Source organism: Sarcophilus harrisii, chromosome 1, assembly GCF_902635505.1.
Source record: "Sarcophilus harrisii chromosome 1, mSarHar1.11, whole genome shotgun sequence".
NCBI classification, from domain to species: Eukaryota; Metazoa; Chordata; class Mammalia; order Dasyuromorphia; family Dasyuridae; genus Sarcophilus; species Sarcophilus harrisii.
The window spans coordinates 85,641,350-85,655,429 of record NC_045426.1 but is presented as its reverse complement, the minus strand read 5'-3'; the positions used below and the strand labels follow the sequence as shown (position 1 = coordinate 85,655,429).

At 49.0% G+C, this 14,080-nt stretch overlaps 2 protein-coding genes across 4 annotated transcripts in view; both read right to left on the bottom strand.

Moving 5' to 3' along the window:
• Nucleotides 1-2,958: 2,958 nt before the first annotated feature.
• On the bottom strand, nucleotides 2,959-8,479 carry IMPDH2 (inosine monophosphate dehydrogenase 2). Of its 2 annotated transcripts, XM_031959486.1 has the most exons (15): nucleotides 8,270-8,367; nucleotides 7,840-7,888; nucleotides 7,596-7,697; nucleotides 7,438-7,512; nucleotides 6,987-7,193; nucleotides 6,492-6,579; nucleotides 6,209-6,408; nucleotides 6,016-6,106; nucleotides 5,680-5,775; nucleotides 5,241-5,312; nucleotides 4,227-4,370; nucleotides 3,788-3,932; nucleotides 3,346-3,489; nucleotides 3,149-3,232; nucleotides 2,959-3,061 (listed from the first exon to the last, which is right to left on the bottom strand). In XM_031959486.1, the coding sequence occupies exons 1-15, from the start codon at nucleotides 8,365-8,367 to the stop codon at nucleotides 3,040-3,042; spliced, it is 1,617 nt and encodes a 538-aa protein (XP_031815346.1). In that variant the 3' UTR covers nucleotides 2,959-3,039. The 2 variants fall into 2 exon arrangements, with proteins under 2 accessions (XP_031815346.1, XP_003762327.2); XM_003762279.4 differs by lacking the exon at nucleotides 5,241-5,312 and having other exon boundaries at nucleotides 3,013-3,061; nucleotides 8,270-8,479.
• Nucleotides 8,480-10,512: 2,033 nt separating this feature from the next.
• Nucleotides 10,513-14,080, bottom strand: part of QRICH1 (glutamine rich 1) — a 72,170-nt gene continuing 68,602 nt past the window's right edge. For both annotated transcript variants that reach the window (XM_031959459.1, XM_031959465.1), the window contains exons 7-10: nucleotides 13,125-13,233; nucleotides 12,565-12,716; nucleotides 12,028-12,118; nucleotides 10,513-11,473 (exon numbers count right to left, since the gene is read on the bottom strand). In XM_031959459.1, coding sequence (XP_031815319.1) covers nucleotides 11,281-11,473; nucleotides 12,028-12,118; nucleotides 12,565-12,716; nucleotides 13,125-13,233 — 545 coding nt within the window. In that variant the 3' untranslated portion in view covers nucleotides 10,513-11,280. The remainder of the gene's footprint in view (nucleotides 11,474-12,027; nucleotides 12,119-12,564; nucleotides 12,717-13,124; nucleotides 13,234-14,080) is intronic.

The window sequence follows — 14,080 nt, the reverse complement described above, 5'->3', positions numbered from 1 at the left end:
TTGCATAATAAAATAGCTGTAGAAATATATATACATCTATTGGATTTAACATGTATTGGACTACCTGCCATCTAGGAGAGGGAGTAAGGAGGAGGTGAAAATTTGGAACTGAAGGTTTTGCAAGGGTCAATGTTGGAAAAATTGTCCATGCATCTGTTTAAAAAGAGCCCTCAAGGAACTTATATTTTAATAGAGAACAAAAATGTACTGCAAAATGGTGGCCAGGGTGGAGAATTCTGCTTTGGAGAAAACTACAGAGAGATTAAGTGTAAACAGAGAGGAATAGAGTGGTACACCAAGATGATCCTGGTCAAGTCACTTAACCTGTTTGCTGTTGTAAAAATAACATCGATTTTATATAACTGGTAAACAGAGGCAAGGCAAACAGAAATCTATTTGCCCATCTGACCTGTGTTTGAAAGCTGAGAGTTGGCAGCCATCTCTGAGTGTTTAGTCACTTCCCCAACCCTCAAAGAACCTCCTTGATACAATCTGGAGAGCTAGGGTACTCCATAGAAGAAATCTGCCTTGAACGCCTCAGGTCACCATCAAGAAAGTTTTTAGAGAAATTAGTTCTAATGAATAAATCCTTTTAACTGTCCTCATCTAACCATTGCTTGGTGCCCAAGAAAAAACTTATTTGACCCCTCCCCACATCTCCTCCAGGCCTCCCATCAAAGCAGGCCCTTCCAGTTTTGACTACAGACACCTCCAGGATTTTGAGAATTACTGTTCTGGAGGCACCTGCTGAAAGTCTAGTTTGGGAACCCAATTCAGCATCATGTTCTCATACTGGCTCCAAGTAACTTCATCTACCAGGATGTCCTCCAACTGGAGTGGTGCCAGAGCACCAGGAAGCCAATTACAAGTACTCGGTCAACAGGAATTCATTAAACACCTCCAAATATGCTGGGTACTAAGTCGTCAGTGATACAAAGAAGTGGAGGTACTCACTGTCAAGGTCATCCCCAAGAGGGAGGAGACACGGGATAAAAGTGGACGTTGCGGAGATTTAAATAGGTTTTGGGGATAGACAGGTAGTTGATTGGGGTTTAGGGAAAAGGCTTAAGAAGGCTTTATGTGCACAGATAGTAAGAGATGGAAATAAAGCACACGTGTTCAATCAAACCAAAGACAGAGTTGGGAGGAGAGCCAGGTGATGGAAACACTGAGGCCAATTTGTCTAGAAAGCTAAGATGGGGGCACTGTGGTAAGGGTCTGAATGCTAAACAAGAGTCTGAGTCTAGATAAGGAATCACTCATTTTTAAAGTAGGGGAGAGTTTTCACCGAAAGCTCAGAAGCCAGAGGGCATGTGTCCAGCAGCTTTTTCTAGGTAATGGAGGAGGGGTAGGGGGCAGGATCCATATTACCAGTTCTTAATCTAGGTTAATGGGATTTATAATTTTCAGGGAGATGATGTAAATTTGGATAGGCAAATAAAGTATCTAATTGAAATCAAGCATTTTCCAGGCAACAAAAAATGTGTCTGAGTAGGGGTCCACACGCTTCGTGAGGCTATGAAGGGGATCCCACATATCAAAAGGCCAAGAACTCCCCAGTCTAATAGGCCTGGGAAGCGGGCGGGGGCAGAGAAGGAATCGGCACAGGAGAGATCAAGCTAGAAGGCCTTGGCTTGGAATAGAGAAGGAGATGACTGCTTTTGTGCCAACTTTGCCTCCAACACTTTCTAGGGTCCAACAGGCAGTATGTATGCTATGGCCAAGATTTGAAATTAGGTTTTCGTTTATCCCCGAAGCAAAACTGTTTCTCAAGTCAGATTTCACATATGGAAAAGCAATAGGAGGCAAGTGGGAGACCCTCTATGAGCTAGGCTAGCTTATGAAACCACAGGCTCAGGGTCAGACTGCCTTCCTAGAGGTGGAACAGGGTCAAATGAACATGAAGTAGTTTGTGGGGACACAGGAAGGTGCTGCCAAAGGGGACAACTGCCCTGCCCAAGGCACAGATGAAAGCACAAGACTGATGAGGGTGTTCAAGTTCCGTCTGGCCTTTCTTCTTCCCAAAGGCCCCAGTCTCAGCGGCACAGCTGGTGTCCTTCCTAGACAGCCCTACTACTTTAGTTCCTACATACCAAGCTCAGTGTCCTCACCCCACCCTTTGTAGCCTCTGCTGTTCCTCAAATCCAGCACACCCACCACTCAATTCTTGGGATTCTTTAAATCCCATTGAACCTCCCCATAGCCTGGCTCCGTGTCCTCCTCCTCCCTGCTGCTTCTCTCATGTGGTCATGTCATGTGGCACACCCCTCCAGCAGCAGGAAGGTTGGTTCTATCCCACCATCCTCCTCCTGCCCCCGATTTGCTGTCAGCGCCTCATGATGGGCATTTAAAGCAGACACTTCTTGGTGAGCCTGCTTGTCAGTTCCTTGTCAGCAGCAGGAGGCTGCTCAGCCTGTGTGAAGCTGTGCAGGATGGAGGGACCCGCTGCCTCTCGGTGCACCTCACTTTGATTCCTCATGATTTGGCCCTTCTTTATATGCAGCTGAAATCTGTAACATTCCCCACTGTTCCTTGTCCCGCCCTCAACCAGACAGCACAAGCGTCATCCCTACCACCCTACAGGAAAACAATCACCTTCAGGCTAAACACAGCCAATTCTTGTCTCTTGTGCAAAATGGAGACATTTTGCATCTGCTTCCCAGCCTGGTTTCAGAGGCATGGAACAAGGTAGCCCCCCTTGTGCCCCACCCCCCACCCTGCTGTGTGGTTCCCCTTTCAGACTGAGGCTCCTGGAAGGCAGGGCCTGTCTTTTTATGGGCCTAATAGATGTTTAATGGACATTGGGTTTACACACAGCGGCCTTCTTCTTTCTGGACTGCTGGGGGATGGCCAACACACAGTGAAATCCCAGAGATGAGACGGCGGCAACTGCCCAGTGTTTGCTAGCCTGGCTCCTGCTCCCTTCCTTTCCCTTCACTCCACACAACAAAGGCCACAGACCACTATATCCAGCTTTTTTATTGAAAAACCTAGAGAGGGAGAGAGGCGAGAGGCAGTAAAAGCAAACAAGGCCACTTCTCAGAAGAGCCGCTTTTCATACCTGTGGGCAATAAGAAACAGACAGTGAGGAGACAGGAGGATTAACTGTAGCAGCCCAATGGGGGTGGATGGGATCTGGGACACTTACGAATGGAGGCCATGGACACCACCTTCCACCTGAGCAGATGACGTCCTCTTCTCAAATTTCAGTTCCCCTGAATACATCATGGCTCTGAGGAATGAGGGGGTTGGGTCAGAACAGCCTCCACACTTCCCCCCCCCCCCCCCAAGCCTGGAGGGGAGGGGTGGATGTTCCAGGGAGGGCCCAAGCTCCACCCTTCTTACCTGACTTGAGTTAGACTCTTGGCACCAATATCTTGGCAGGAGTGCTGGATGCCAGCAATCAAGTAGGGGACAAACTTGTGGATGGACCCTTTGTCCTGCACGGCCCCGGACACCCCTTGAGCCACCTTGATCTTGTCTGCTTCACTGTGGGTGAAAGAGGCAGAGCTGGGAGGGTTCAGCCATCCACCCCACAACAGACCCAGGATTCTTCCTAGTCTTCCCATCTTGTAAACACACAAACTGAGGTTGGCCAAAAGCCAATCGGAGAAGGAAACTCAGAAACTGCTCATTCCTTTCACACCAACTTCTCTCCACTGAAACCCTAAAGGGCAGACCCTAGGCCCCAACCACAAGGACAGTGTAAAGCCGAGGCCTGCCAGGACACTTGTGTCCTGGAAAGCCCTCAGTCCTGGGGGTGGAGCTGGCTCTTTGCCTCCCTCACCTGAAGTAACGGTTCTGGCTGCCCAGGTTCTTGTCCATGGCGTCAAGGGAGCCCATCCCCCGATATTTTTTTAGCCTGATTCCATCAGAGAAGAAGTACTCGCCTGGGGCCTCCGTGGTGGCCGCCAATAGAGAGCCCATCATCACTGTGGGGAGAGAGCCTCGGCTTAGCATGGACTTCCTGTCCCCAGGGCACACCCAGGGACAGAGGAGTGAGTGTTCTAAGGGCCGTGTGTCTTCAGGCCTGATCCAAGCCTTTTTTGGGCACCCCCCTGCCTGTCTGATCTGCAGACCATTTAAAGCATTAAAGACCTTAGAGATGACGCACTCAAAAGCTTTGAATTTATGAGAGAAACAGAGAAATCAAAATTTGTAGAAAAGAAATCAGAGTTTGGCTTTTAAGCTCAATGCCCTTTTCACTTCAGACCCAAGGTGCTTACCTGTGGAAGCTCCAAGAGCCAGAGCTTTGGCAATGTGACCCACGTTCTGGATGCCACCATCAGCAATGACGGGGACACCGAAGCGCCGGGCATATTCAGAGACCTTGTATACAGCTGTCGCCTGAGGCCGCCCACATGCCAGCACTAAATGGGGAGACAGAGAAAACAGGGTCAGTTCAGTCGGGAAGATGTGTGGGAACAGCAACCCCACAGCCAGACTTAAGTTCCAAGTGCCCATGGCTCTGCCTTCATTAAGACTGGGGCTAGGAAATGGGGTGGACCTCCTCACTAATGAGTAGGTACTTACTGTACCCTCTTATGCAGAAACAGAATAATCAAACAAGCAACAAGTGAAGTCCCACTATTGCCTCTCCTATCAGATCCCCAATCTCGGCTCCCACCAGGCTCTGGTTACAGGGTGGCCATAGGCACATGCAGTCCTTCCACCAGGAGGCAAGCTCTGTCAGTGACCATGGGACGGAACGGAGACTGTGCAGGTTAGTGGTCACACAGCAGGTAAAAGCCTCAGCTACAGAACCCTCCCCTTGAAGCCAGCTCTACCCACACCTGGGGCTTTCCCTCTGTAGGAGCTTAGGCAAGATGGCAGCTTAGCCAGGGTTTGTTGGAAAGAAGGAAGGAAGGAAGGAAGGAAGGGAGGGAGGGAGGGAGGGAGGGAGGGAGGGAGGGAAGAAGGGAGAAGAGAGAAGGATTCTGTTCCTACCTAATCAATGGAAATAAGCAGAATGGGGCTCTAGGTCACTTCAGATAATGGTGGTTGTGGAGAAGTTTCCAGGGAGTTCCTTCCTTTGACATAGGGGCGCACAGGGGAGGGGGAAGGGGCCTAGGGCCTCCATCTAAGGGGAGCCCTAGGGAGATTTCCTGCTTATCAATGAGTACCCCTCCCCCCAACACACATTGTCAGCGCCACAAACCCAGGGAGCTACAGCTACAAAGTCAACCAAGCAGCCGGGCAGTGATCAGCCAGGGGGCCTGGGCCGGCCAGGCCGGACTTACTATAGGTGCCCGTGACAGTAGAAGGGCATTTAGGGCTGTGGGACTTTATGTCTGGAGGGATCTTGGGAGCCGCTAAACAAAACAAACAGACCATAGTTTAGAAAGAGAAGAGCAGAGCTGAGCAAAGGCGAGCAGGAGCAAGGCCAGGCCTGGCAGGGAGCAGGGTCATTAGGGCGACTGTTACTGAGCAGAGGAAGTATACACTACATACACCCAGGGATACGGCCTGGTGCCCATCCCTCTCTAGAATCCCCTTGCTTTAAGTGGGACTTCAGGCCCCTGACATCTGGGCCGTGGCCACGCAGAACCCGGACATGGGAGACCTTAGCCACCTGATTAACTGACCGGTGTGGGCACCACTCCTTGAGGAAACACTCCTGGAGAAATCCCTCTGCTACCCTGGGAATATCAGGGGCACCACAAGAAGAGCTCCACTCACCTTCCTGTGTAATGCAGATGGAGCCGCTGCCCATGCCAACCCTCAGGGCGTCCACTCCCGCATCAATAAGGTTTTTGGCCTGTGCAGCTGTCACCACTGCAGAGGAGAGATAAAGTGCCTCAGAGTGGGGCTTCCCTAAGGCCCCACGGAGGCAAGCAGCTCAGGATCCTTCAGATTAGGAGTACGCCACCAAGTTCCGGATTCACCCAGAGACCCAGGAATGGAAAGAATCTGAGCCCCCCGACCAAGTTCAAATCACGGGGCTCCCAGCACTGGCTCCGGAGAGAAAGGACTCCCTTCCCTAGAAGGTTTGACTGCTGCCCCACCCAGCCTCACCATTGCCACCGATAACCTGGAGGTTGTTGTATTTCTCCTTGATGTACTTGATCATGTTAATTTGGAAAATGGAATTTCCTTGGGAAGAGTCCTAAGATGTGGAAGGAGAATTGGCACAGTTACTCCTGGCAACTGCAGCTATCAAGGCACTATGTGGCTGGTCCCAACTCTTCCCTCCCTCTTCCTTGCTCACCAGCACAACCACATCAACACCAGCCTGAGCCAGCAAGTCAAGCCGATACTTGTCGTCCTCGTGAGTGCCGATGGCTGCCCCGCACAAAAGCTGCTTCTTGGTGTCCTTGGATGCCAGTGGGTAGTCCCGATTCTTCTTCAGGTCCGTGCGGGCAATGATGGCTACTAGCTCATCATCCTCATTCACAATGGGTAGCTTACCTGGGGAACAGTGGAAGCCACACTGGTAAGGAACAAATGGGGTCTCACTGGCAATCCCTGACACCAGTTTACCCCATCCTCACCTTTCTTGCTGCGTTGCAAGATTTCATTGGCTTCCTTTAGTGTGACTCCTGCAGGAGCTACCACGAGATCCTCCCGCCTAGTCATGATCTGATGAAACAGAGACATTGCTCTCAGCTGCCCAGCAGACAGGAAAGAGGCTCCTGACCACTCTTCTCCTTCAGTTCCCCCCAGTTCAGATCCTCTAGTCAATAATGCTCATCACATACCCAAATCCTCAGAATAACAAAGAGAGCCCATTTCTACAGGCCTTTGAAATTTACAATTCTGTCTAGTAGAAAATGTTATCTCCATTTTACACAGAAGCTGAGGTTCAGAAATAAGATGACTTGTTCCGAGTTGTGTAACTAAAAAGTAACAAATATTAGGATTTCAACCCAAGTCATTCCAGACTCCACACTGGGGCCTTACAAAGGGTGTGACTATACCTGGTCTGCCCCTGGCTGCACAGGCCAAAAAACCTACAAGATTTTGAAGCCCAAGGGGCAGCAACCAACCTCGCCCAGGAGACGGTCATGTTCCTCCTCCTTGAGAAAGTCGATGTCTCTAGAGGAGATGATGCCCACCAGGCGACTGCCCATCTTGCCATTGTCTGTGATGGGAATTCCACAGAAGCCATGCCTTGCCTTGGCTTCAAACACATCTCGGACTCGATCTTTGGGGCTCAGGACCACAGGGTCAGTGATGAAACCCTGCTCGTATTTCTGGAAGGCAGAACACCAGATGCTGAAAATGAGAAATGCCCAAATAACCAGTCTCAGACTATACCACCCCCTGCCGTCACCCACGGTTGGAATGACCAAAGTTACAAACTCCCCTGAGCCTCTGCCATCGAGCTTTATTAATTCTCTTGAGCACACGTGCAGTGCAGTATCAGTGCATTCAAACAAAGCAAAGCAAAACAAAGACTTCCAGGTCCACCTGTGAAAAGAGTCCTGCCCAACTGACCTTCACTTTGCGGACTTCATTGGCCTGGAATTCTGGGGTGCAGTTGTGATGGATGAAGCCAATACCCCCTGTGAGCTGTGGACACACACAAAGAGCAGTCAGCCCGGATCCTGCAGAGCCTCGGCCTTTGCTACTCTGCCTGGATGAGACGGACTTACCGCCATGGCAATAGCCATTCCAGCCTCGGTGACTGTGTCCATTGGAGATGAAACAAGGGGGGTCTTCAGGGTGATTCTCTTGGTAAGTGCGGAAGTGAGGTCCTGGGGGCAGAGGAGGCTCTGGTCAGAACGGAGCGAGCCCGGCCAGGCTGGGGGAAGAGACCAGTGCCCTCCCAGCGGGAGTCCCACCTGGGAGTGGCTCTATCCCGCCCCCTTCAGCGCCGGGGTTTGGGGTCCCACTTACTACTTGGTCTGCCGTGAAGTCTATGTAGCCCGGGAGGATGAGGAAGTCACTGTAAGGAGACGGCAGGGGAAGGACTTCAGCCTGGCCGCCGCGCCCCCCCCCTGCCCCCACAGGGCCGGGCTGTCTCTTTCCTCTGAGGTCATCAGACCTGGCCCAGGGCTGGCGACTGACAGCTCCATGTGGCCCGGGAAGAGATATTTTGGGCCTTCCCTCGCAGCCCAGCACCGGAGGGAACCTCCCCCCCGCCCCTCGCAGGCGTCCACTTTCCGGACTCTGACATCACCCTGCTGACACCCACCGGGGGCATCGAGCCAGAGACTGGCCACCCCGCTGCTGCCGGCCCGCGGGCGCCCCTCCTCCTCTCCTGGCCCTGCTCTCGGCCTCTGCTCGCCCCCACCCCAGGAGCGGCGTGCCCCAAGCCCTCCCTCACTTGTAAGTGAGCCCATCTCCGCAGTTGAAGAGCTGCTGCGCCGTGAGTCCATCGTCCGGGACGTAACAAGTGCCGCCACTGATAAGATAGTCTGCCATGGCGGGACGGGACGGGGACGGGGAGAGGAGGTGGGCCGGGCTGGCGGGAGAGCCGACTGGAGCCGCGTGGGGCCGATGCTTCTCCCGCAGAGGCCGAGGGAAGCTCGGCGGCGCCAATATAAACCCGCCCGCTGCGTCACGGCGCAGGAGCGCGGGAGGCGTGCCCGCCGCGTCAGGCACGGCGCACGCGCGCGCACGCACACTTAGGAGCGGGCCAAGAGCGAGAACGGCGGCGTCCTCCTACGCTGCGGGGGGCGGGACTTGCGAAAGGCCCGCAAGGGTCGAGTGAGCGCGTGCGCAAAAGACACTCGCTCCCAGCTTTGGGGAGGAAAAGTGGGGTGGTCCAGTTTGGAGGTCAGGGTCAGGTTTCCCAGGCCGCACTCGCGAGGGCTGGAAGTTAGGAAGGTCAAGTCTCGCCCTAACCCTTTGCTTCAGTTGTTCCATCCGCAGGAGGCCGCGTGGCCAAGGCTCAGACCGGGATGCGCCGAGGGCGCTAGTTTCAGCCCCGATCTGCCTCCGGCTTTCTCCGCCTCAGCGCCCTCGGCTGTTTGAAGAGGCTGCACTAAAAGCCCGCTAAAGCGCGTCGGGGGCAGCGGGAGGCTCAGCGGGAGTCGCGCTCACTGCCTTAGGATCTTAAGCCATTTCTGTCCCGTTCCCGGTGAAAACCGAAGCCCAAGAGGGCTGCGCCGCTCAGCTCCGCTTCCGGCCTCACAGCTCTCCGTTTCCCTCCACCCCCCGCGTTCCCTAACGTGGCCGGCCCTAGGAGGGAGAACGTGGCATTGGGCCAGCTGTGTTAGAATGCCTATCCTCATGTGGGTTTGAGGGAGGGCCACCATTGGGGCGTGTGTAAAGAAGTTTGTCCCAGAGTCGGGAGGGAATAAAGGGTTGGGCCTAAACCAGAGTTCACACCTAACCCCTGCCCCCCAGCTGTGACCAGGACAAGGTAAGCTGGCTACCTCCTCTTTACAATGAAGATAATAGCACCGACTTCTTGGAGTTGTAGTGAGGATAAAATGCAAACTTCAAAAGTGCTATATAGATGCTGTCATCATTAGTGGACGGAAAGGTTTCCCATCACCTACATCAAAAACCGACATAAAAAACCCAATTTTGCCAACTTCCCAACTAGCCAACTTCCAGGGTGTCTAATATTTACAAATTCAACCTACAGTCAGGATGTGACTGTATCCTTATAGAGAGTTATATTCCTGAAGCAATACTGTTTATTGTCAAAAATGAGGCAAAAATTGGGCTTTGTTAAAGGCCAAATGAAATTGTAGTCATTTTAGAACATTCGTGTCAGAAAGATGTTTATAGGAGTCAAAAAAAAAAAAAAAGTCATCGTCAAAAACGAAAGGTGCTAGTGTTCCTCTCCTGGTGTCTCCTGTGATGCCAGGGAGACGTCCTATTCCTGTGGATCAGCTGGGAGCAGGCAGCTGAGGTTGCAGCCTCCAGTGACCCAACAAGGTTCCTTTCTTGTCAATTCTATCATGGATGTTAAACAAGAGAAAGCTCTTCTTTCTGCCAGATTTCTTATAGTACTTTAGGGCTCGTTTACAACAATGGGAGAAGGGAAGCAAGCTGTTGAATTGGATATAGGAGAACGGGCTTTTTCTTTAGAAGAGTACTAATAAGGAAACAAATTTGTATACCTTAGAAGAGTCAGAAATAATCCTAAAACAATCTGATAACTTTTTAGACAGTCCCACAGTGCTTAGTAGCACCAAAAGAGGCACTTTCCCTCCAACAGTATTTAATCCTGAACATAGGTAACCCTCCAACCCTGACATTCTCTAACTTGAAAAGAACTTTGGACTTGACTAGTGTCAAGAGGCTTGGATTTGAACTCCAGCTCTGCCCTGGGTAATCCTGATTAAATTAACTTCAACTCTTAAAGACTCAATAAAATAATGAGGTAGGAATAGATGATCGCTCAGCTCCAAAATTCTGTGTCCTTTCCTCCAGAAATAACCACTGGAGAGGAGTGGCATTCTCTCTATTAAGTGGCAAATCCGGAGAAGTTAAAACAATCCTAACCCTGTCTCCCATGTTTTGCTCTCCCTTCCCAAATAAAGACGCATTGTTCAAGAGCATGTTGAAAAGACGTGCTTGTCATTCTTAATAAACAACTAGAGTAAGAATACATAAGAGAAACAGTGTTGTATCTTTATATGATACACAAGTGTATGTTACAAGAATTCCATCAGGCACATGTGCCTCAATTTTTAAGGCCTCAATGTTCGGCCCAAAAAAAAAAAAAAAAAAAAAAAAAAAAAAAAAAAAAAAAAAAGGCATGGTAAAGTTTTTACTTTAACATCTAAAATGTCATTTGTCTTAACGGGGCTGAATAGAAATTGTCTTTAATAAATCATAATTGAAGTTCTCTCCCCTTATTTTTCTTCCATTAAGATGCCAAGTTAATGTCTGAGCACAAAGAAAGAAAAAGAACTACACCAGCGACAGGCAAGGCCGGCCAGGCCCCGGGGAAGGCAGGCATAGCAGGCACCCAGGGGCAGGAAGGGAGATCCATCATAATTTCTCTTCTCTCTGGAGGTGAGGAAGGGGTCACATTTTCTCCTCTGCGGTCCAGGCCCCTTCCCCAGGCCCCAGTTAAAAAAAAAAAAATAAAGTTAGCCAGCAACTTTCCAGGGTGTCCAATTCTTTTAGAAATATATTGCTCCGGCAGGCACAAGAGTCTGTCACGGGTTTATGATGATGCATGGTGGGTAGATTTTACTTTTATATTTTCTTTTCAACAGAAGCAGCCTAAAAGGGCTTCATAACTACACCAATTAAAAAAAAAAAAAAAAAAAAAAAAAAAAGGAAAAAGAAAAAAACTGAGGCCTCTTCTTTAGTGTGAAAGTCTGTACAGTTTTTCCTCGTTTTTTCCCCATCTTGGTTGAAAGGAGATGCTCAGTGCATGTTACTGGCATTTGCCACAGCAATAGCTTCCTGAATTTCTCGTATCACCAGGATTCGGGTAAGCATCTGTTCCATTTGCTCTCTGTTGATCGGTTGTACTGAATACCAGATTGGGCTGTTGGGTGCCACTACTGGCTCAGGTGTCAGGTAAAATGTGTCATTTCGGCCTTTCACACTCTGGGGACTGAAAAAAAAAAGGGGGGGGGGGAAGGGGGGAAATATTTAGGATAAATTGTGCTTTTACTCCAAAATCTGACAAGTGACTTTCCCTGCACTGTTTTTTTTTTTTCCTTGAATTCCCTTCAAGAAGCTTCAAGCTCTAAATTCCATGGGATTCCTCACTGGCTGGTAAAAAGGAGAGCAAAAACAATGGCAAAATGGCAGGAATACCATATGTACACACACTACTAAAGTGCATGAGAAAAAAATGATATTGGAGCAAGTTGTTTTTATTATATATCCCTCAGGTTTTAACTTTTTCCTCTTTTGAAGATATTTTCTCATAAAGAATGGCTTTCCAGGAGGGAGGGGGCTATAAAAGGAAAAAAAATGTAGGTAATATAAAATAATAAAAATCTACTTTAAAAATGAAATCGTGCTACCATTGTATTATTTAATGTTTTAACTTTACAATGTTGGAGAGGATCTGAAACTTCCCTTAATACCTCAGCCATGAGAATTCTTTTCCCTAGGTATCAAATTCTCCCCTCCCAGCAAATACAGAGAAAGAAGCCTCACCATTTGAAGAGGTAGAAATCATAGAGTTTTATGGGGCACCTCAGTGGATTCTCTGGATTCTCAGTCTGCTCGGCATACATATCATCTGTAACTACAGAACCCATCCCCACCATATATATTGTGTCAGATTGTTCCTCCACAGGTCTGGCTAGAACACAGCTCAAGAGGAACACAGACAACTCCAGAGCCCATGCACACCCACACCTTGGATTAGTAAGCCAGAAGGCATCTCCTTTCACCATTTTAGGAAGGAACATGGAGCTCACACTGCCTTCTCTGGAACTCTTGCTTTTTGCAAGGATAAAGTTAGATGTCACCTAGCTGGGCAGAAGTGGGTTTAAGGATTATAGGATTTGACAAGGACCATTTTCAGTTGCTACCTGCAGTAGATCAGCAAAATGGGAGATATGGGGTTGAGGGTAGTGGACAACCAGAACAGGTTGGTTACTTTCTGGCTACAGTTATCCCAAAGTAATTCCTGTCACGTCACAACAGGAGATAGGGTCTGCTACTACCCAAAAGGCTCAAACTCCCTACCTTTTTGGCCAGTCTGGTGTATGCCAAGTGCCTTCAGATATCGGATACTTGTGCTCTTATCCTTGGGATTTGAAGGGTTCTTCTTTGTCTGCCGTAAAACTTTGGAAAAGGCCAGTTTCATGTGCTGGTCTACTGTTTTCAATAGAAAGTACCTAAATCATAAAATAAGGAAATATTAAAATGATGTGACACCCTTGAGAAGGATGCAGGAAAGAGAACTTTACTCACCCACTGACCACAAGTGGCTCAGAGAAATATCTGAGGTCAGACAAAATAATTTAAAAGGGTATTGGGGAACCTAAATAACTACACAGATAGATTCTGGCTTACCACCCTGGGACACAGAGAAACTTGGGTTCTAAAAAAGTAAACAATTTCAGAAACAAATTGAGTTCCTCTCAGATTCTAGGCTGATCAGTTTCTTGGGCCTTTTTCTTACATGTTGAAGGACAGGCAGGAAAGAAACCTTGCCTCATAAGCATAACAGCCCATTCTTCTGTGTCTCCCTAAATACAACTACCACCCAAAGTTTTAAATTCCCATTCTCCAGAAACACTTACTTTGTGTTAAAAAACATAAGCGTAGTGAGGAGCGTGGAGGGGGAGTGAGCCCCCAGTTGCTTACACTCCCACAGCATCTCCTCTGTCACACGGCTGGGCAGGACATAACCTACAATAAGAGAGTACTTTCATAATATGGATATGGGAAGTGTGTCAAGGAGACACATGGAACAATATATGTTGACAGAGAACAAAGTGGAAAATGGAATGCGTAGTATTAAATATCAGGGAGTGATGATAGCACTCCCAACTTCAGCTCAAGATTTTCAATTTCCTTTAACCGGTCTTCAAGTCTTACATCTACAGCCCTAAAAAAAATCTCCTCTGTGCAATCAGGCAGCAAACAGATTAGGTGATAAAAGGGGGGTGGATTCACAGTAGTTTGGACTACTAACTCTCTTTCTAGGCCAAAGCAATAACCTACTCAGCTGAACTAACCTGTGTAACAGTGCTGAGCCCAAAGAGGTACAGTTCCTTAAGCTGTCAGAGGTACTTGAAACTATATTCCTATTGCAGTAGTTCTAGTCTGGTTTAAGTGCCTGCTTCACCTAATACAGACTTCCAAGTACTCTCATTTTTTCAATGTGCTGGTCTCTAGAAAGTCTTGTAGAGGCCAAGACTATTGACCAGTTGACTATTTCTGGCATGCCCAGTGGATAGCAATCAATTAAAAATTTAGCTCAGGGCCAAGACATTACTTAGGCTTGTGTCCTAGCTGGGAATTGGAGATACACTCTCACTTAACTAGTACACAGATGGGGCACACTCACAATGTAGGTGAAGATACAGGTTTTAGCTACATACTTTGGCTTTTCTTTGAATCTGCTTCGGAGGGTGGGGGTGAGGGGCGTGGGGTGGGGGGTGAGGGGAAGAAGGAGGAGTAGAAAATGGCCCACAGAATGGAATTATCTTCATAATTTCCAGAGAGGACTAAAAAACACATATTGAGCTGGCAA